The 23,602-nt window shown below is 30.2% G+C and overlaps 3 protein-coding genes across 9 annotated transcripts; 1 reads left to right on the top strand and 2 right to left on the bottom strand.

Annotated features, from left to right (window-relative positions):
• Positions 1-805: 805 nt before the first annotated feature.
• LOC123305930 lies at positions 806-3,757 on the top strand. Of its 7 annotated transcripts, none has more exons than XM_044887767.1 (6): positions 806-848; positions 909-981; positions 2,546-2,593; positions 3,265-3,315; positions 3,398-3,481; positions 3,533-3,757. In XM_044887767.1, exons 1-6 carry the CDS (start codon positions 822-824, stop codon positions 3,652-3,654), a joined length of 405 nt encoding a protein of 134 aa, XP_044743702.1. In that variant the 5' UTR covers positions 806-821; the 3' UTR covers positions 3,655-3,757. The 7 variants fall into 7 exon arrangements, with proteins under 7 accessions (XP_044743702.1, XP_044743704.1, XP_044743705.1 ...); XM_044887769.1 differs by having other exon boundaries at positions 3,548-3,757; XM_044887770.1 differs by having other exon boundaries at positions 3,425-3,481.
• Positions 3,758-4,613: 856 nt separating this feature from the next.
• LOC123291016 (cell wall protein DAN4-like) lies at positions 4,614-7,104 on the bottom strand. The gene is made up of 2 exons (XM_044871441.1): positions 7,069-7,104; positions 4,614-6,008 (listed from the first exon to the last, which is right to left on the bottom strand). The coding sequence occupies exons 1-2, from the start codon at positions 7,102-7,104 to the stop codon at positions 4,614-4,616; spliced, it is 1,431 nt and encodes a 476-aa protein (XP_044727376.1).
• A 2,375-nt stretch (positions 7,105-9,479) lies between these two features.
• LOC123291026 (tektin-4-like) lies at positions 9,480-23,174 on the bottom strand. The gene is made up of 8 exons (XM_044871453.1): positions 23,106-23,174; positions 22,438-22,658; positions 21,886-22,112; positions 20,662-20,956; positions 20,383-20,605; positions 19,838-19,992; positions 19,590-19,782; positions 9,480-9,842 (listed from the first exon to the last, which is right to left on the bottom strand). Exons 1-8 carry the CDS (start codon positions 23,172-23,174, stop codon positions 9,480-9,482), a joined length of 1,746 nt encoding a protein of 581 aa, XP_044727388.1.
• Positions 23,175-23,602: the final 428 nt, after the last annotated feature.

Consider the following 23,602-nt stretch of genomic DNA (forward strand, 5'->3'; position numbering starts at 1 on the left):
GAAATTTTCCAAAGTTGTATGTATTAGATTGTAAAAAAAAGTCAACCTCTCAGGGGCGCGCTTAATCCCCTATTTTGGGGGAAAGTGGAGAATTTTCAACACACTTTTTAATATGGTTTGGAGAAAATGGATACCAAAGTTTTTCCCCAAGTTGCGCCTTCACGGATAAACAGTAATGTTTACGAAAGAATGATTCAAATAAAAGTTGTTAATAACTTTTACATTTAAACTTTCGTTCTATCTCTAACGATTTACAAGATGGATACTTTTTTATTTTATTGAAAGAGTCGAAGTATTAATTCCTTTTACAAATTAATTAAGTAGTTAATGAATGGTACTAAATAATTATTTAATTGTTTACGAATGAACTTTACGGAATAAAATTTTGATGGTTAAGAGATCCCAAATTTATGTTTTAACTTTGGCTTTTGAACCGGAAATATCCCGTATTATATCCGATATACTTATTTTCTATAAAGTTTAGCTTTCGATAACAACATATGGTGAATAAATGAATTTATTTATTTTATTTTCAAAATCCACATCCTTTTCCAGAAAAAAATTTCTAATTCTGAGCTATGAAGAATGTGCTTGCTCTAAAGTAAGCTAAAACATTTTCTGTCGCTGTTGCAATTCAGCAATAAAATTAAAAATTGTAAAAATGCCTCATTAACATGAAACCTAAATACGTACCTTTAGCAAACACTACAGAAAAGTATAATGAATGATATTCATAGTAAATTTTCATAAAATTTTTTCTTTTATAAATACATATGTCTTCACAACTCTTTAAGTAAATAAAATTGCTTCAAAACATAAAAATGAAATTTTTATTAATAATGAGTGTTGTAAGTAATTAATTGTATCAAAAATTATTGTAATTTATTATGATAAATACTTTTTTCTAGATAACATTTCATTTTCCATGGTACATTTCTTGCAACTCACCAGAACCACTTCAGGCAAATGTAATCGAATCCGGTAAGTTCACTCATCAAAAATATCTTTTAAAATTTAAACTAATCCATTTTACCTAAATTCGAAAATTTTTGTTCTGCCTTTGTAACTACTTCGTTATTGCGCAATAATACAACTTTTTTTATGGACTTGAAAAAATTGATAATTAAAAGGTTCTTTGATAATGAAAATTTTTGTTACTAAAATCATGTCATTTTGTACAGAATGTATAGAATGAGCCGGAATATTAAATGTGCAATAATACAGCTAAATTTTTAATTGATTTTTTTATTATTTTTAACCAGCGAACTAAAAAAGGGGTGTAAGTTTGACCGCTATGTGTGTGTGTGTGTGTGTGTGTCTGTCTGTCTGTCTGCCTGTCTGTCTGTCTATCTGTCTGTAGCATCGTAGCGCTAACGGATGAACCGATTTTGATTTTTTTTTTTCGTTTGAAAGGTAATTTAATTTAATGGAGAGTGTTTTAGCTAGTGTTAGTGAAATGCAATCTTACAGAAAATAATATATTATTATTATTATATTATTATTATTATTATTTATTTTCACCATAAGATACAAACGTACATAGGTATAGTCAACATGAAAATTAAATAAATTAAATTAAACTATATGGGCACGACGTTACAATATGCTTCTTCAGTTCACGTTTAAATTTTGGCATGTTATCTATGTTTTTGAACTCTCCGGGAAGATTATTGTACAATTCACTTCCAATAATTTCCGGAGAGTTTTTGAACTTTTGCAATCTATAGTTTGCAATATGCAAATCATTATTATGACGAGTGTTATAATCATGTATTTCATTTCTAAGTGGTAGGTTTTGATAATTTTTTTGATAAATATTAATAGCTCGTAGTAATAAATGCCATAGAATGTTAGCAAATTATTCCGCTTAAAATGATTAACACATGATTCTCGATAATCAAGATTAAACATGAGCCGAATAATTCTTTTTTGTAGTTTAAATATTCGTGTACAATCTGAACATTGTCCCCATAATATTACACAATACTGCATGGCAGCATATACAAACGCATAATACACAGCCAATAAAGCTTCAGTGTTATGAGTTTGTTTTAATTTTTTTATATAAAAATAAGCCGTGCCTAACTTTTTACACACTGTATCAACATGTCGATTCCATTTCATACCTTCATCCAAAATTATACCTAAAAATTTCATTTCGCTTACTTGCGTAATTGGATATTTTATTGATGACGTAATAATTGATGCATCAATAACTTTATTTTTAAAAACTAAAAATGTGAAATATATAAACGCAATTTAGAGTGAAACGATTTTTTTTAATATTTCGAAAAGTAATAATTACCTGGCGGAAGGGCCGCAAAAACGGCGAGTCCGCAACAAAACCTGTCTGATCCTGTGGTACATTGGCTTAAAATTAATTACAGTGGTTTCACCCTGTACAGCAATATACTCGAAATAAGGAAACAACAGATGAAAGTTACTACTAGCCTTCAGGTAATTAGTCTTTTACGGGGTGACCTTAGCTTTAAAGTTAGTGGAAAAATTTAGTCTTATATTACTATTTAAATACTTTTGGTTACAATAAATTCTGCAACGGAAAAAAGGACACCCAAGTCTCCAGAAACAAATCGTAAGTACATTGCTGAATAGAATTCGTAAATACTTATGCGATTTTAATATATTTATGCTGATAAAAATACAAAATATTTTATTAAACAGTTTTAGCACTACCATCAGTGCTTCAGAAAGAGAGAAAAATACCCAATTTGCACTCACACATTCCCGATTACTTTTTAGGCAGGAAATCTCATCAAAACTAGTTGCTCTTTTAAAAATCTAAAGCTAACAAGACTAAACCTGTAACATATGTTCTTGACGGAGAAGAGTTCATTCTATTCTTGAAGCAACTATTGAATTAATCTCATATCGCATATTTATATTCATACATTTTTAGAGGTATGAACATAAATATCATCTCTGAAATGTCTCCTGATTCAAATATACATTTTTTGCTATCCATCCTAGACGAAAAATGTAATTTTATTCACAAAAAAATTATTTTTTCGCTATTTTAAGCAAAATTACAAAAGAATGCTTTTTCAGACTCACCTTCACACTAAGACCTATAGGCATATCTGAAAAGCTTTTTTTAAAAGCATTGCTACCTGAGATTTACTTTAGAAAGTTAATAGTTTTCATGTTCTTCCTTTAAAGTTAGTCGAAATAGTTACGTCCCGACTCGACCTTAGCCTTAAAGTTAATCGAAATAGTGGTATATTATAACTGTTTAAATACTTTTAGCTCCAGTAAACTCTTCAACTGAAGGTACATCTCTGCCCCTAGAAACAAACCGTAAGTACATTGGTGAAAAAGTCGTAAATACTATTGCGGAAGTAAATGTATTTACTCTTATGACAATATACATTTTTTTTAGACCTACCATCATCACCTCCACTGTTAGATCTACCATCATCACCTCCAGAGAGAGAAACAAACAAGCCTTCCCCTACCAACAGGCGTAAGTGATTAATTCAATAAATAGGTAGCACATTGAAAAAATTATATTTAGAATTATTTATTGCAGCTTCTATATTACCCGGCATCTCCTATTTGTCATGGCTTACAAACATTTGGTCATTAGTAAAATCATGGCTTATAAAACCCATTGAAGCTATATTTAGATTGATATAAAGGTGAAACAGTTTACGTTTCAAAAGCCTCTTTACGTTCCAAATTGAAAACTGGATAAATATAAGCAATAAAGACTTCTACTTTTTTTTTTTTAATTTTAATACTACACAATGAACCTACTTAAATTGAAACTACATAAAATACTTCCAACTTTAAATGGTTTTACATTAAAATATTTCTACTTTTTAAGAATTATAAATTAATTATATAATACTCCTAAATGGTCACGTATATAAATATTTGAACACGTTTCAGTTTTTTGTGCCACATTGACAGGAGTAGTGTTTCTAGAAAGTATAATTATTTTAAAACAGAATACTTTAATAGCAGGAATATTATATAAGTAAGTATAAATCTTTGAGAATTGAATTATTTTGAAATAGAAAAATATTAAAGTTTTTTGTTAAGTAATAGTATTTTAGACTATATTTTTATTACAGTATAATTCTTCGCCCTATTAGCTCAGTTGTTTAAGGCGTAACCAATTCCGTCCGTAACCAATTAGGATTCCGGGTTCGATTCCCGATGCGGCAACAAAGTAAATTTAATAATTAATTAATAGTTGTGATAGTATATGCATGGTATATGCATGAAGGAGGTGCACTCAGCCTCTGGAATTGAGAAGCTTATAAATGAAATTATCAGCGGAAAGGTGGTAAACACATATATGGTATCACAATGGGCTCTATAGCCTAAGTGTGTCCTTCGTGGACAGCCAATATAACCTAACCTAACCTATAATTCTAAGTATAAAATATTGAAATATTGAAAAAAATGAGAAATATTTTAACTATTTCAAAGTAGTATTTAGGTAAGTAGGAAAATTATGCAGTAAATATTTTGGCTTTGAAGTATAAAAAATGTAATTCTTTTTATGCCAAAAATTTTGAAAACATCTTATCTTATTTTAACACAAATTGAACGATTTGTACATAACTAAGATGTGAATAAAATATATTTTATTGAAAAATACGACTAAATAATTTCGATATTCCTTTTGCTGCTGGTTCAATAATTCGGTCATAAACAAAATTTAAACATCTGGAAAGAGACTCTATGGCTCGACCAATCATTGTTTGTCTGGGTGGATATGGATAACTTGTACCTGTCACAGGATAATGTGGCTTCTCCTCACTTCTCTGTGTGATTGTCATAATTGAATTACGCGATGTAGTTGATAGAATTGGCGAATTTGTTGCATTCGGATCAATTTTTATACTAGCATCACTTCTTGTATTTAATGTACTTGATAGACTAGATGTATGTTGTACGTTTGATGTAGTTAATGTACTAAGAGAGCTTGAAACACTTGGTATAATTGTTGAACTTCTTGTAGATCGTGTAGATGATGAGCTTGATAGGATGGCTTCACTTGTAGTATTAACTGTACTAGATGTGCTTGATATAATTATTACAGTGGATGTAATTAGTCCACTTGGAGTACTTAAAGTTTCACTTAGAGATGTACTTGATGGAGTATTACTTACTGTAGAAATTATACTAGAAGTTGACGGAGTTATTGTTGTTACTTCTGGCAAATTATCAGTATTTGTCATTTCGGTAGTTGAAATATTAGACAAATTTTCTGTACTGACATTTAAAACACCAGGTTGAGTTATTGTTGCTACTTCTGGCAAATTATCAGTATTTGTCATTTCGGTAGTTGAAATATTAGACAAATTTTCTGTACTGACATTTAAAACACCAGGTTGAGTTATTGTTGCTACTTCTGGCAAATTATCAGTATTTGTCATTTCGGTAGTTGAAATATTAGACAAATTTTCTGTACTGACATTTAAAACACCAGGTTGAGTTATTGTTGCTACTTCTGGCAAATTATCAGTATTTGAAATTTCGGTAGTTGAAATATTAGACAAATTTTCTGTACTGGCATTTAAAACACCAGGAGTTATTGTTGTTACTTCTAGCAAATTATCAGTTTTTGAAATTTCCGTACCTGAAGTACTAGACAAATTTTCTGTATTGATATTTGAAATGTTTGGAGTCAGTGTGGTCACAAGCAATAAATTTTCTGAATTTGAAACTTCAGTAGTTGAAATATTATTAGACATTGTTGTTATTTCTGACAAGCTTTCCGTATTTGAAATTTCAGTACTTGAAGTATTTAAGAAAATTTCTGTATTGGTATTTGTGGTAGTTGGAGATATTGTTGTTGTTTCTAACAAATTATCAGTATTGTCACTATTATTTAAATTAACTAGATTGGATGATGAGGGCATTGTAGGTAGTTCATTTGGAGTAATCGTTGAACTTAACAAGTCACTTGGACCTGTTAATTCTAAATTATTGTCGTCATCCGGTATTGGATATAACGATACAAGATTGAAACATATCTAAAGGGAAGGAAAAAAATATTAATAATAATTTCCGTATTATTACATTTTAATGTTATAAACTTAAATTACTGTAACTGTTTTCATAAGTTAGCGAATCATATTTGTTTTTATTAACACTCTTTGATTAGCTTCACATATAAGTATGTCAAACTGATATATGAGTGTATGAGCGTATGTAGGAGAAAAAAAAGTACGGTCGCCAATTCTATGAATTGGTCACCCGTTATATATATTCTGTAGTTAGAAAGAAATAGTCATGTATTCGCTCCGTGCATGAGTTTGATTTCAGGCTGTTACCATAGAAACGACACGCTATTTTATTAATATAATTGTATGGGTGGGCAAAGTCTATGGATTGTACGTATGGTTTAAATTTAAAATTTAATACTATTTTCTAACAAATTTTAATAAGTAATTATGTTAATTTACATATAAAAAATATTGTTTATGTAATTTCGTCTCTTATTTTCAATTTCAAGTTTAATTCATTGTTATTTTTCAATTATTTATATTTGACATTTACTACACCATTTACAAGTAAATTGAATACAATAATACCATTTACAAGTAATTGGAAATTAGTCATAACAGCCTCTTTAAACGCCAAAATTATCCACTGGCAGCGCTGGCGTTGATCTGGTTCTCCCTACCATGACTACGCACGAAGTCAATACGGGGTATATAAACAGCGCGCTTTTTATATATAATATCATTTCAAAATTCGAAAATGCAGTATGGACTAGAAATAAGAATAATTTTCCACTAAAACTACCCTTTTTTCACTGAAAATTTAAAAATTTTTACTCTTTTACTTTTAGAGTAATCAGTCTTATTTCTACTTTATTTATTATTTTATTCGGGTAATTTTGTACGATGATATTTTTACTATTATTCGTTTCCCGAAATTGAAGTCGTGTGATTATCTATACAAAATCATAAAAATAAGTATAAAATAGTTTGAATGTTTAAATGAATGTAAAGCTATTTTTTTAAATTAACGTTCTCTAATCTGTGATATAATGTTTGGAATAATAAAGAAAGACGGTATTCAACTCACCTGATTTGTAATAAAAAGCACAAAATATATTTGCATTGTTAAACATATTTGCATATTTAAATATTAAATACAAATACATCGTATAAAAATGTATTTTTTATCTTTTAAAAATATTTGTATTATAAATTCGTAATTTTTAAAAATGGATTGCGACTGAATTTTATTACTTTAATTACAAAATATTTTATCAACAATTAAATATTTTATTATCATATATTGCTTTTAAATCAGTTAAAAATTGAGGTTATTCGATTACTGACGCAACATAAACATTAAGGAATATTTAATATGAAATTTAATTTTTTTTAAGAGCGTCAGGAAATCTAACCATAATTTGATTTATAAGAAATTAAAAATATGGAATTAGCTTAATTAAGATGCAATTTATAATTGCATTTTCGGTTAATAGTGATGAAAATCAACTTCATCGTCTAATACTAATTATTAATTAGTATTAGACGATGAAAATTATTAATAGATGAAAAATTCTCTAACGTTGAATGCTAAAATTGTGCAGGCTGTAACTGTTTCAACTTAGAGAGTTTCAAAGAGAGATAACTTTTACTGAATCTGAATACATAGAGAAGGCGAGCGAAGAAGAAGAGAACTTCATCGTCTAATACTAATTATTAATTAACTCTTTAAACATGGTTTTGAAATTTTTACAAACATCAAAATAAATAAATTTTTTGTTTTCAAAACATATTCATCGATGTATTGTTTGAATGTACACAGTGCCGGATTTAACTCTGACGGGGCCCAAGCAACCTCAGGTTTTTGGGACCCTCATTGTAAAATAACCCCCCCCCCCCGATATTTCAAAATAATGAATAACTAGTTAATTTTGCATAATCAATATGTTTTACAGTTAACTTATAATTTACTATCTAAATTACAACTTTTTTCTACTTTTCTCAGTCGCAAATTGATGAATGACATCATCAAAGTCAAGTTTTTCAAGCTTGTCTTTTCGATAAACAGTAAGCCTAAATCGCTAACTTTTTCTTGACACATCGATGAGCGTAAATAATTTTTGACGCGTTTTAATGCGCTGAACGATCTCTCCCCTGTACTATTAGCTATCGGTATTGTAAGAAATAGCCTGATGAGGCATTCAACATTTGTAAACGCTGAAAACAGTTCATCCTTGAAAATGATTTGGGGACAATAAATGATCGATATTGTTGACATGGATTTTTTATTTTTTTCATGTGTTATTTATTTTTTTTTTCAAATTTTCGAATGTGTTTTCAAAATTTTCCATTTTTTTCCCTTTCCAAGCGGGGCCCCAAGCAATTGCTTCCTTTGCTTCCCGGTAAATCCGCCACTGAATGTACACCTTTCTTATAATATGGAAATTCATAATTAAGAAGCATGTACAAAGTTATGGTAAAAACTTAATAGTTATGGTAATAACATAAATTCACGAAGACATCGAGAATGACCTAGGAGACCAATTCTGTTGCGATAATCTTGCTCAGCGACACCAAAAACCCCCGCGTTTGGACTGATTATATGACGACGGGAAACAGTTTACCCTTGGCACCAGGTACCTCTGAGACCAATTCTGTCGCGATATTCGTGTTCAGCGACCCACAAAAACTTCGTTTAACAAGTTTGAAATCATTTTCATCACTATTAACCGAATTGTGAATTAATATTTACGGTCAATTTAAAATGCAATTATAAAATGCATATTAATTATGCTAATTGCATATTTTTAATTTCTTATAAATCAAATTAGGTCACAAAATTTCCTGACGCTCTAAAGAATCGAATGCCGAAAACCGCATTCAAATCCGACTTAGTGCTCAAATTTTTTTAACTTTGATCATTTTTAGTGCTTCGTTTCTTCGTCTATATTAACTCGTCTGCTTTAAAACTAATCTTTATAGAACATTAAAACAGCTTCACAGTAGCTTGATATTATCATAAAAAAGCGATATTTTATTCATTCTCGAAGTTACTGCTGGGTTTATCAGATTTTTTATCTACAAAAGTTCTTAGTTCTTTAAGTAAATGGTATGTTCTATTACACTCTAAAGAGGATGTACTTTGCTTGGCAACTTACATCCCCTATTATTCAATTATGTTCCTAGTAGAATAACAAAAATAGCTTGTGTTTGCGATTAAAAAGTTCCCTAACCATATGAACCAGAACGTATCACCTACAAGAATTTTCTTAGATAAAAAGTTAGACGTTTCTTGGATGGAAAGCCACTCACTAAATTTTATCTTTAAAAACCACCTATTTTAATATTCGCCGATAAAAACATTGTTGGAATATTCTTAAGTTTTAATTGATAAAAGCCATTTATTTAAATAAAATCATTTATTAATAAAATAAAAATTATTCCATAAATTAATGTTAAATAAATAAATAAATAAATATTTTAATAATGCTTTTCTGGTTACTTTCGTATTTTTGGAGGCAACTTAAACCAAGTAGATATCTGTGTCTCCATCCCTTTCGCCATTTCATCACCCATATTTTTCATTGTTTCCACGGCACTCATCGCACTTATTCCAGTAGTTGCCATAGGATTCATCATGGGTGGAACGGGTGGCATTGGAAAACCAAACCCAGGAGGCATATGTGGTATTGGAGGGACACACATAGGAGCTGTAGGAACTGGAGGCTTCGGCATATCACAGGGCGTAGGCAATGGTGATAATCCCTCTGATTTTTTCAAACCTTCATTGGAAGCAGGTGTACTGGTAGATATTGGTGGGCCCGCTTCTTCCCCTGGTACCACATTTGGAGCCACAATTATCTATAATTTTTATGAAGAATATTCTATAAGAATGCTATGCAAAATTGCCTTCTATAAGATTGCTAAAAATTATGTGAAGAAGATGAAAATTTGATTATAGGTCATTGATAGAATTTAAAATAATAATTTAAATGACCCTGTATCATGGCGTACTAGGAAAATTCGGAAAATTAACACCGAAAAATCAATTTTTCTTTATTTAAAAAAAAAAGCGTGCTTTAACCACGAAAAAGTTTAAAATCTAAGGAAATATGCTATTTTTATGACAAAGACTTTTTTCGTGTCATTGTTTACGCTGTCATTATGTGTGCGGAACATCAAATTTTTAAATAATGGTATCACTATAATCTGATAAAATAACAAAGAGTATTTAAAAAAAAGAAAGGATATTAAAGAATATAAATATGATAATTTCCCAACTATGGCTCATTGAATGAAACATTCTGTCTTCCAAAAAGCAAGTTAATAATTTATTTTCCTTTTTGCTCCGTGAATTATCATTCTATCGACATCTCATTGTAATTATCTTTTTCCCAACTATAATATATACCCATGAGCTTTTTCCAAATAGTAGGTATTCCATTTTTTCGTTATTAATGTGTTGAATGATTTAGCTTGAGTTGTCGACGCATCAAATGTGATATTCATTGATCCAAATTTCGGAAATGATTATTTTTTCAAAATCGAAAATCAGTAGAAACTTTTTGTTAGTTTTTTAGCTTCATAGTGATATACTTTTATCTATTGAATGTACGGTTCTTGATTTATTTGCGAAAAACTTATTTTTCGATCTAAATTTTCCGTTTTCCAAATTTAACTGCTACTCCATGATACAAGATAATTTCATTATTGTTAATTTTAAAATTTAGTTACATATTTTTAATCATCAAAAACTCCTGAATATATTTTTTATTTGATGAATCTCTATAAATTACGTATGTTACATATAGTAGATATTTTCCAATCAAAAATTCGATGCATTTTCAACGAAGTAAAATCAATCCCGTAATATAGGTAACTCATTCTATGTATGTTTTTCAGATATGTCTACATTTTGATTCTATTGTAATAAACTCAGATTTTCATTAAATAAAAATGTGGACACCGCAAAAGACAAGTACCTACCAGAGTTATTAAGGACAATAATTCAAAGGCTATTCCAAGTAACACCTCATAGAAACTTTTTCCCTTGCGAAAATTTTTATTGCCGAGGACTTATACTTCAGGGGCATCAAACGCTACTTTAAAGGTTTCAATTGTTGAAAGTCTATTGAGAGCGCTAATGAAATAAAAAGTAGTTAATTAACAACGTCATCCAAAACTTACAATTTTCAAGATGTTGGATCTATGATAACTTCTTTATGGGCTTATAAATTTTCAACATGTTATAGATAGCAAAATGCCATATGATATGCCTTCCATATGAGATTACGCCAAGAATAATTAGGGAAAGAATAGCCGATGGTTCAAAAAGTGTTGGAGGATTGAGGTAATTCTTTCATTCCAAGATGTCTATAATATATGTCTATAAACTCAAAAATCAAGGGATACAAATCCGTAATTCGCCCAACGGTAACGTATGATGTCGAGCTATGGAAATTACATAAAAGAGAGAAGAATACCCTTAATATATGGGAAAGAAAAATATTGAGAATCATATTTGGAGTTCCAAAAGAGTCAAATTTCTGGGAAAGAAGACCAAACCTGGAAATTTACAATCTCTTTAAAGAACCCTTTACAATCTCTTTAAAGAACGCTACATTATGCAAAGAAGTTCAAAGAAGAAATGCGCTACTTCTACAGCTAATAGTTTTTTTGTATATATCTACGATAAAATCTCAAAATCTAATTTTCTATCTATCTCAAAATCTAAGTATCTAACTATGCTTTCTTTTCTTTGTACAATAAGAAAAACGATGCGAATTGGCAGGTTCTGGCATAAGTCATATGTGCTATGAAAGTTTTACTCGAGATTTAGATCATCCTTTCCCAAGTTTTATGACCCGTAGAGTTGATTTTTGATGGTTAAAAATCCGATACGTAATTTACATTTGTATGCGCTTTCCGTAATCGATTCTACGATTTTAGAAACATAAGCAATTGTCTATTTTTCAACTAAAACTTTCAAATTCAATAAAACCTTTGACAGCACCTGCAAAAAATTAAAAGAATAAAAATTTAATTCAAATTACCTGATAAAATATTACAAATAAAATATAGTAGTAGAATTTCATTTAAATTTTTTAAAATGATTCACTGTGTCATTCAACAAAATACTTTGTCATATTAAAAAAAATTTTTAATAAATGAATCAATTATTACAATATTTTTTTAAAAATATTATTCATATTTTTTTAATATTTATCAAAGAATAAATATAATTTATTCAATTTCTTTATTAAATTTATTTATAAATTTGATTTATTACTACAAAATTAAATATTTATGTATTTAATTAAGATATATTGAAATTTTTCCTGGCCCCAAGGAAAATATTTAACAACATTTTCTAAGCAAGTTAAGGGTAGCAATTGCTTTAATAAATTATTTATATCTATAGAATGTATGAAAGATATAACTTAATATCTTAAAAAATTTTCTACACTTCCTATCAAGACATAATTATAAAAATTATCGTCTAATTTACCGATAGATTTTTTCTATATATGTCTACAAAGGGTGAGGAAGATTATTAGGATTATTTATGTCAGTTTTGAAAATTCCTTTATCGACCGTAATCTATATCTGTGAGTTGTGATTAAAATTTCGTTACGCTATTGAAATGGATGTGCTTAAGTTCGCTATAACTAACGAGAAATGTTTTATGGCTTTATTTAACAGTTGTCCATTTTACAAATTCAGAATCAGGTATATAAGACCTTTATCTAAGTTGAGAGTATTATTGCTCGCCTGGTGGATTAAAATGCTTTCGCAATCCTCTAAACTGTTGTAAAATCTAACAAATTTAACAGACTTAGCCGGTAGAATTTCGTGCTCCGCACTTAAAACATGGTCTGCAATGCAAGATTTTTCGATTCGATGATTCTTGACGTCGCTTTTATTTTCCTTTTCTCGAATCGCCATTTGTCGCTTCGTCTTTCCTAGATATAATTTTTCACAATCTGAACAAGAAATTTGATACACACCCGACTTCTATGAGTCCAAAATTGGAACCTTGGTTTAACCTAAGTCGTTTTGCAATTTCTGGGATGTAAAAACAATTTCAGACTGACTAATGATAAAATGTAATTTCAGACTGACTAATTTATTCATGATTCATTTAGAAATTAAAGGGAAAATATAATAATGATTTCCCAAAAATTTGGTATCTATACATTTATTTCGAGTATCGCGCTATTTATTTCAATAATTATGTCTCAACTCGAAGTCAACAGAAAATCACTCTTATAGAGGATGAAAGTTTGTATGGGAAACCAATCATTTCTGAAGGGTTAGATCATTTATTATAGCTTAGAAATCAGAATAGAGCATAGACTATAATTTATTTATATTAATATCTACATCACCCTAAAAATGGAAAAACACTCCCAAAACTATATATTATACTAGCTGTTACCCGCCCGCTTTGCGTGGCGTAAAATATACCCGCTTTGCTGGGCAACATCCCCACTTGCACCCCTCCCTCCACATTTCCTCGCGTTGGATAACATTTTTGTAATGTACACGTCATGCTCTTTTATTTGATACCCCACTTAGGTATATTTGTAAATATTCGATATTTCCTTCCCACTTTCTCGCTACACCTTTCTACCCTCCGAAGGTTAAAAAAATTTCTAAATGTAATTTAAAACATTCTGACCAAGTTTTGAACTATTAAAAGCCATAATTTAAAAATATGAATTTTTTATTCATGAACACCCCCGCAACCCCCCTTGTGGGTGGAATTTCGTAAAATCCGTTCTTAGCTGACCTCTACTTGGCAAAAGGAATATTCCTGCCAAATTTCAAGTCTCTAGGTCTTATAGTTCCAGAGATATCGTGATGAGTGACTATCTATATCTATAGAAAGTCTCCTATATATATATAGATAACTTATTTCTTTTATACTAACTTGAAAGAGTAGTTTTCTGCATTAGTGGTGAAATTCGATGGAACTTATGGCTTGAATTAAAAACATTAAAAATTTTCATCGCAACCCACTTAGCCCCGAAAATTGAAAAAAAAAACAACCCTTAAAATTGCTTTGTTTTATTATTAATATTCTTATTTTCCCTTACATGTTTCTTTTGTGATGTGAGGGTGGACCACCCTGGACCGTTCTGGGAGTCAAGTTCTTGTGAGGTCGGAGTACTTACACATACTAGTTCGAATATTAAATTGCGAGTGCAGCAACCATAGACCTATCTGTCTGCATTGTAGTGCCTAAACTTATCAACCGATTTTGATTTTTTTTGTTTCGTTTGAAAGTTGATTTAATGGAGAGTGTTTTTAGCTATGTTTCAAGTGCAAGTTTAGGATTCCGTACCCGAAAAATTTTTCTATTCTATTTTAAGAAAAAAATAGAAAACATATAATTAATAAATTTCTTTTTTTGCAGCAATAAAATATTATTTACGACAACAATAAACTTCAATAAGATTATAAAAAACATATTTCAATTATTGGTTTAAAAAAAATGTAATTAGATATCTTTTTAATTGTAATCGTTGATACATATAAATAATAAATGGGCTCTAAAAAACAACAGAACATTTTAATTAATGTATTAAAATAAAATTAAATTGAAATTAATTTATTTAAAAATAACAAATAAATATGCGGTACATGCAAGGTTAAAATAAGCCTGAGGAATTCGAGCCCCCCAATCGACACACCTCTATGATATTGAATAAAAATCAATTCTAATTATTTAAACTTGATTCAATTAAAAAGAAAATTACTTTTATTATACTCTAAAAATACGTTTTAACGGACACTTTTTTGAGGTTTAAGGTGAAGGTGATGAATTATAAAAATATTATTCAATTTGTCAGATTTAAAATGATTTGATCTAGATGGAATCGTTAATATTAAAATTTCTTTCATCATCACGCTACAAGCTAGCGTGTGAAATAGGCAGAATATTTTAATTGTAGCGTGGCAGGTGAAAATAACGGCCAGCTTGCAAAAATTGAAAAAATCTCTAAAAGCTAAAATGACCTTAAAATCGATAGTTTATTTGATTCACGACAGCTATATACAATTATCTTATAATTTTACGAGATGACGATACTATTTTTTCACGTTTTCCGCATTTCGGTAGGAATCCGACCCCGATAAATAAAAGGCGCATTCTAAATACCTGCCAACGGCGCTATGTACCCACGTTATGGCTCTGAGAAGCTCAGTGCGAAGAGTTATTAGTCGCAGAAACGGTCAAAGTTCGAAAATTTGAACAGTAAGTGGATTTAGAGCATCAGGAAATTTTTTATCTAAATTGATTGATTGAGCAATTAAAAATATGCAATCAAGTTTTTTGGGCCCCTGAACACGAATATCTCGACAGAATCGGGCACCAGGTACCTCAGAGATCAACTCTTACGCGATATTCGTGTTTAGCAAAAATCTTCGCGCAAAAAGTTTGGAATCATTTTCATCACTATTAATCGGATTGTTAATTTAGTAGGTATATTTACGGTTAATTTAAAATGCAATTATAAAATACATATTATTTATGCAAATTGCATATTTTTAATTTTCTATAAATCAATTTAGATCAAATCCGACTTCATTGCTTCGTTTCTGAGACAATATTGAAATATTAAAATTGTATTCATTGTGAATATTTTGTCAATATTGTAAGTTGGTTTTGTGGATGAATTAAATGTACCTACCTTTTTTAAACACTAAAATATACAGTGTGTCGCATTTAAGATGAAGACACCCTCATATTTTTGTTATTTATAGGAACATCGATTTGAAATTTTGCACAATCGCACAGGATGATGGATCACATTTGTATAAAGATACTTAACCAAAATCGTAACTTTAAACCCAACCTACTACAAATTGAGAAATAGGGCTGATTTTTAATATTTTAGCTATAAAAATATCGTTAAAAAACTATCTGAAAAAGTTGCTTAAATTTTTAATTGGTTTGGTCCACACTTATAATTATTATCTACAAGTTAATTGAAATATTTAAATACATGATACTATAAAATTAACAAATTTGCCCAGTTTTTACATTCCATATATAGTGGAGAGCCGCAAGATTTATACCTCGAAATCCAGGGCCAGTCAATGAATCTTTATAAAAACTGTTAGACTGCATTGTTTAAAGCTTACTTAAGGAAGTTATCTCCAAAAAAAATATGTATCCGAAACTGCTAGAACTTTTTGAGTGTCTATCATATTGCATTTTTCAAATATTTTACTTGACTTTATATGATTTGCTTTATAATGTATACGTTAGCGTTTAAACTGACCTTAATAAAATACAAAAACAATATAGGTATATAATTTAAATTCGATTAAAAATGATATGTCATACGAGAAATCTGAACATCCTTGAAAATTACAAATTTTAGCATGATATTACCACGTGATATTAAAAAAATTTTCAATGTACAAAGTAGTAATGAAAATGTATACCTACATACATATATATTATCTTTTAATCCTAACGTTTAAGGTTTGATTTTTTAATTTTAATCTCAATTATTAGTTTTGTAAAAACAACAACCTGCAACCACACCCAAGAAAAGATCATTGATGCAAACAATTTTATTAAAGAAAAAAACCAGCTCTTACCGTAATGAAAGAAGCAAGGCTATTTTACCATTTTACATAAATACTTCGTTTATTTTATTATATTTATATTGTTTTCTTTATCATGTGTTAGGTATATTTTATATTCTTAATATGATTTTTAAACGGATGAACCGATTTAGATTTTTTTTGTTTCGTTTCAAAGGTAATTTAATGGGGATTGTTCTTAGCTAGTTTCAAGTGCGGGTTTAGCGTTCCGTAGCCGAAAAACCTGAAAAAATGTGATGATCTTCAAAATCGGTTCAGTTTGGATAAGGCTCTAAGGAAAAAGGTAATTTAATGGAAAGTGTTCTTAGATACTCTTCAAATGCCAGCTTAGTTACTCGAAAAATTTGTCGGGGGTTTTTTTAATTTTGTTAATTTCACTTTTTAAATAGTAGGTTGCTATAAATAAAGAACTTCTATTCACAAAAATATCTAATTTTCAATAAAAAGAAAAAAAATGGTTCGGTTCGTTACGGTAACCAACAGGAAACTCTTTAACCAATTAGGGCTTCGAGTCAACTACATGAATAATTTATTTTCTTCTAGTTTACTTGTTTAAAAACGTTCTTCCAAAAGAATAGGCAGTAGAAATATATACTTGTAGAAGGCCATACAGAAGCGAAATGAAGAAGTGGTACGTATCACCAGGGGCGGATCTACTTAAGGCACCTGGCTTCCATTACAAAAGTCTCCTAGCTCCATTGAAAACAATAGACAGAATTAGAAAACTATATAGGACAACAATGTCGAACTATCGACTAATTCATTTAACTGCTCTTTCCATAAATTGCGACATTTTATAAAGGAGCTACCATGTGATGAGCAAATAAAGAAATTTACAAGTACAAAAGTGAAAGGTTGCTTTATAATTTATATATCATAACCCAACATAACCTGCCAATTTATTATTGTTTTCACCCCGTTTTGCCAAAATCGAGTTTTCATCAGATCTCGACGTTTTAAGGTGTCAGGAAGCTTCCCTGACTACTTCCGCGAGGGTGTCTGTATGGCTGTATGTATGTATGTGTGTGTGTGTGTGTGTGTGTGTGTGTGTGTGTGTGTGTGTGTGTGTGTGTGTGTGTGTGTGTGGATGTATGTTAACCTCTCATTACTTTTGAACGGCTTGTCCGATTTGATCGCGGTTGGTGCCATTCGAAAGGGCTTGACCAAACTTAGATTTTGAGGTCTATTTGGACCGATTCGAACCGATATATTTAGAGAAATCTCAAAAAAACTGCAAAAAAAAATTTTTTTTAAGTGGTTTTTTTTTAATAACTTTTAAACAGCTGTATCGATCAATTCCAAAAACTAATCAGCTCTCAACATCAAAAAACCACGTCGATCACCACCAGTCCGGTCAAAATCGGTTGATTCGTTCGTGAGTTATCGTTGACGAAAGAAAACCCAAAAAAGCGTTTGGGAAATTTTTTACACGTTATGAGTCAATACTTAGCGGGAAGTTACAGGGATGACCTGTATCAAAATGGCTATTAGTAGAGTATTAGGCAGGACCCTAAGCACTATTAGCCCAGAGCCCCACAAATTCACTATCTGCCCCTGCGTATCACTATAAAACCTAAAAATTAAAACCTAAAATTAAAGCAATATAGTTTTTAAATCACGATATTACAAAGCTTGAATTGGACACAACATCTGAAAATTACTAATCCTAAACCCAATGGCATTAAAGCGAATTCAAAACAATGAATTATGCAATTGGTAAGTATACGGCTACTATTCTTAAGAGCCCCCAAAGGCTCGGGCGTCAATATTTATAATATAATGAAAAAAACAAAAATTAACTTTTTTATAATTACCGAGGGTAGAAATAATATTGGAATGCAGAATCCTACAAATACCAAACCCTGGGGACCCTTGAAGAAACGGTTGTGCATGTATAATATAGTAAAACTTATGAGCTGGATATGAAAATGACTATAATAGACAAGAAATTATCTAGACAAGAAATTATACAGTATGTGTCCATTACATTGGATGCTGAAGTACCTATCGGCTATAGAGAAAATTTCCTATCTGTGATTGGCAACGTTTTATTTGGACTTGAAAAGGAAGCAGTGCGATAAACTCACTTTTGATTATGTAATTATAAAAACAATTATTTAATAATAAAAGACAATTTCTATTTATTCTATTCGAAATAAAACTTATACATAATAGTAAGATATACGTTACTACAACTAATTGAATTTGGATATCAAAATTGCGAAATACTAATACCCCTTTACCGGTGAAATACCTATTCAGATAATTCGCTACGTGTGACCTACGAGCATTTATTTTAACTATCTTGTTAATACTAACTGTATAATTCTATATGGAGCGGGCCATTGGATTCGTTGTATAGGTACTGCAAATTTCTTATGGTGCAATTTGATCCGTTCCATTCGTTCTACGTAAAGATATATTTTATTACACCCAACTTCCAAATACCTTTGCGTTTATGAGACATATAATGGTGTGTTCGATATCCGCGGATATCCACCATAGCTAAAACCATAAATAAAATACCCGTACCCATAAATAAAATAACAGTTTCTATTTCTTTTTAAACGGATGTTATACGAATATTTTGTATATACAAGTAAATAGAAGAATTTACATGAAATTTTCAATTATTATATCGTACAAATTTTCAATTATTAGGTCGTCGCTAGTACATTAATTTACAAAAAGTGGCTAAATACTCGAAGGAGCACAACATGCAAGTCTCAATATAGTAATATTAAATCAGTGATTCAAAATTTTTGCTGATCTGGCACAGCACTAGTAAATACACCCACATTCGATCGATATCGTTATTAATTGAATTCTGGCTATTACTTTGAATATCAATAATACCACTTGATTTTTTTAATCAACTGCTTTGAGAAAAAACTTTTTGAGAAAAAAAATACCATCCAATAGAATAATTTGCAGTATGTTTTGGCCCAAAACCATATTTTTATTTTAGCCTCTGCCCATTAAGGCCACTGTTGATGGATAATTTAATCGTATTTTTCCAATGCGATCACGATCGATTAATAATGTTTTACGTAAAAACATAATATTTCGTTCAAGTTCACCACGTTGCTCAACTAAAGCTTGTATTGAACTATCAGTTGCCTCAAAATTCTTTCGTAACGATGTTACTGTCTCTCCCAATCGTTTAACTTCATTAATTAAACTAAAATATAAATTTAAATAACAAACTTCAGATTAAAAAATTCTTTCATTATTACCCATATTGAGAAGGATCACGACAATTTTCCACTCCCATTCTTAGTTCTCGGTTATCCAAACGAGTTTGTGCAACTTTCATCGTTGAATCCAATCGGCGTATTAAATCATCAGTTTCATTTGCTTTTATTTCCATATCGGATATTGATTTTAATACCTGTATAAATTAAATATTATAATCCTTCCCATGGCATCAAAAAAAGTATAGGCTTGATTTCCATCAGCAATTACATTCATGCAATTCAAGGTGGGGGAAGCGAAATTGCTTCTTACAGCACTTATGATCATGCTGAGAGTATTTTCCCGTTAACTGTGCTCTCGTAAATTGAGGCAGTTGTACTGCGGTTGTATGCAACTATATATCATAAATTGGGGTACGACTGTAAATTTAAAACACTGCGAACCAACTTCTAGCAAAACCTTAGCTAATTTTAAAACAAACCTTTTAAGGATGGTATGGAATTTTATACCAAATCTAGTATTACTTTTTTCATGAATCAGCCCCGTAAATATTTTAATCAATTTTACCCTTAAATTATCAAATTACCTGTCTTAATTGTTCTTCCAATGTATCAAGTAATTCGGAAACAGCATTAATTTTTTGTTGTAATGCATTTTCAACACGATCAGCCTGGCTACGCAAATCTCGTGCTGCATTTGTTAACATTAAATTTAAGGAATTTCTTAAAGATATCGACTTTTGTCTGATAAGTTCACTATGTTCAAGTGCTTCTTTTGTAAACTCTTCCCAATGTTCAGGTGTTGATTGCCTAAACATTACAATTTCATAAAATATTTATATATTCAGTAGAAATTAATAACTTACTGCATTTGAAATTTTGTCGATCCAGGTCTAAATAAAATCAAATTCGATTTATTATTTAATGATGCATTTAACATATCTACATCGCATGCATGAGCTTTATCGCTCCAATCAAATTCTAATTTTGCTTTTGCAGTTCGGTTCTCAAACATTTGTTGATCTACTCGTTCTAATGTACGTTCAAAGACGTTACGAATTTCATGAATTAATGCGTATTCTTTCATTAACTCTTCTTCCACATCGTCTCGTATAAGTTCTGTTTCGACACGACCTGTTCGTAAATCAATCGCTTCCCCAACTAAACATATTTAAAAAATTATTAGCAACATTTTTAATACTTTATATTATAAGTAACATTTTAAATAAGTATAATAATTATTTATATTATTACTTCGAAGTCTAATTTGTAGAATCCTCGATGTAAACTTTTAGGCATCGATTACCTAGGGGTAAAAATTAAACCACAAACTTGCAATTATAACAAACGTCCATTCGTTGTTCTACGTAAGTTTAAATCGAGGCAAGTGTAACCACAGCCTAAATGTATAACAGTCTAAGTAAGTTATATAAGGTAAGGTATTCTTTCCTTTTTTTTTTTTGCTACACAGACCTCCTATATTTTTGTTTACGAATAAATTTTTCAATAAATGATGCTGTTGCTAGGTGGTCTTGTTTCAATTAGTATTCAAAATTCAACATTGATTTTTTTAATCAGAAAGGAGTTATGTGGTGGAATATTGTTTGAAGTCAGTTTTCTTTACCAATTATTTTATCCCACTTTTTCCTTCAGGATTTTATTTTTTATAATTAAGCAACCTTTAAAGTTTGTCTATATTGGCGTACCGAGGGAGTACCACCCTCATCCCAGGACCTAAAAAACATTGATTTAGCTGGCTAAATTTAAAGCCAAAAATTTATGCTTTGTGCTCCTTCAGCAAAAGTTACCGCCCCCTTGGTTCAAAAGCTGGGTACACCCATGTCTATTCTAATGAGCGTTTTTTCAATTCCCATCAATGAAATTGACTCAATTCTATTACTAATAATAATTTTTCTGCAAAATCGTATCACTGGAAATGATAATTTTTTTTAAAAAAATTTTTCAAGGACTTTTTTGATACTTATTCCAAGTTTCTAAAGGAAAAACTCTACAAATAATACTTTTTTTACACAATTTCCAATACAAATATGTATATTACGTTGCCTGTAACACACAATGTCTGCATTTACCAATCATTTCAGGAGACGTTAATACAGCATCCGCTTGTAACAATCGAGCACGTTCTGCTTCTAATTCAGTAATCTCAAGTTTCATCGCAATAATAGCTTGTTCCAATTCACATTTCCAACGTAATATTTCTTGTGCACGATATTGTAAGCGATTTGTAGAGTTCTCTTGAATTTTATCAGTTTCTTCACGTGATACCTCAAGTTTCTGTTTTATATCATAATCAATTCTAAAATTTTTAATTATTAAAATTCAGTATTTCTATTCAATTTTTAGATGGAAGCTTAAGCTATTCTCCCAGTTCTGGTACTCATATTAAATGGGATTTTTATGGAGGCCCCTCAATAGCGTTATCAGTATATTAAATGGCAGAAGATTCGAATAATTAAATCAATGGGTTATTAGAATGATGAAGCAAAACAGAAGACGGAGTAAAGTGATACGGAAAAGTCACTCTTGACTATATAATAATATAACTAATATAGCAACGATAAAATAATATGAGTACCAGAGTCAGAAAGTTAGGTACAGCGATAATGTTAAAGAATATTTACTCTCGTGAAGTATGCAGTACATCGTTTGTAGTGTGAACTAAATGTGAATTACGGTCATGCCATTCAGGTACACTAAACCGTGTGATCGAATATCTATCAACAATAGGCTGTGTACCCGTAAAACCAGTAAATGGTCCATAATTTAATTTACCCCCTGCCCACGGGCCAACGGGTCCCATTTGTTGAGTTGTTGTAGATCCTGTCTCAATTGCGTTTCCTGTCTAATTTTAGAATAAAGTATATAAATACATGTAATATAGAGGGTTTTTTAAAACTTGGCAAATGCTTGAAACTTTAAAATTGCTTCTAACAACAAATTTTGAGTCTATAAGTGCACATCTAACACATGCATCACTCTGCTTCATGACTGGTAAGATATAGAAGAATAATTTAAATTAGAAAGTTGTTCCTTATTAACAGGCCAACTTACCGTTTTGTGTATTTTTATGCCGACTATATATTTATGTTCATCTGTTCCCTCATAACTTCTAAGCTACTTATCATAATTTGAATAAGTTATTTAAAAAATTTTTTTAATTAATTATTTTATAAAGAAGGCGAATAACGTATATATCCAAATCTTTCCATGGGTCCAAAAGGTTTTCTTTACACACACACAAAAATTCAACAAAAATAAACCAATTTTGAAAAAAGTATCTTTTACTTACATTGTGCCCTTCGCATGGTACAGGATGAAGGCAATTTTGTGACTCCATACCAAAGTTTACTGCACTCATATTTCTATTCATATACACGCAGGAAAATTAAAAGGACAATTCAAAAACTAACTTTTCATGAAGCAAGTGAAAAAGTTTTCCCCCTTCTTTGGTCGCCAAGGTTATCACACAAGAGGATTGTGTGAAATCGATGAAAATACATCGAATAAACATTGAAGCTATACAGAACATATAGACATTTAACCCTCGGTAAAATACATAATAATATTTTCCTTTATATACATATATCAGTGTAGGTAAACCTATATTTAAGTTAATTTCAGTTTCAAGCCGTGTGGGCATGACCATTAGAGGCAAGACCATTCACTTTCTGATTTAGTGAAACTATTGTTTTCACTGACATAATTCTTCTACTTTTTCCGAAATTAGAAAAAAGAAGAAATAGGTGTATCTGATGGCAAAACTTTGAGGTGGAAAATCGCGAAAGA

The sequence above is a fragment of the Chrysoperla carnea genome, chromosome 1 (genome assembly GCF_905475395.1).
Source record: "Chrysoperla carnea chromosome 1, inChrCarn1.1, whole genome shotgun sequence".
Lineage (NCBI taxonomy): Eukaryota > Metazoa > Arthropoda > Insecta > Neuroptera > Chrysopidae > Chrysoperla > Chrysoperla carnea.

Bases quoted from the DNA above. Each gene is read 5' to 3' on its own strand.
- LOC123305930 (XM_044887767.1), top strand. From the start codon at position 822: ATGAAATTTTTATTAATAATGAGTGTT. The intron at 849-908 runs GTAAGTAATTAA...ACTTTTTTCTAG, and splicing joins TTTTATTAATAATGAGTGTT to ATAACATTTCATTTTCCATG. The intron at 3,316-3,397 runs GTAAGTACATTG...CATTTTTTTTAG, and splicing joins TCTGCCCCTAGAAACAAACC to ACCTACCATCATCACCTCCA.
- LOC123291016 (XM_044871441.1), bottom strand. From the start codon at position 7,104: ATGCAAATATATTTTGTGCTTTTTATTACAAATCAG. The intron at 6,009-7,068 runs GTGAGTTGAATA...CCTTCCCTTTAG, and splicing joins TGCTTTTTATTACAAATCAG to ATATGTTTCAATCTTGTATC.
- LOC123291026 (XM_044871453.1), bottom strand. From the start codon at position 23,174: ATGAGTGCAGTAAACTTTGGTATGGAGTCACAAAATTGCCTTCATCCT. The intron at 19,993-20,382 runs GTAATTTGATAA...TAATTTATACAG, and splicing joins TGGAAGAACAATTAAGACAG to GTATTAAAATCAATATCCGA. The intron at 19,783-19,837 runs GTAATAATGAAA...TTTATATTTTAG, and splicing joins CGTGATCCTTCTCAATATGG to TTTAATTAATGAAGTTAAAC.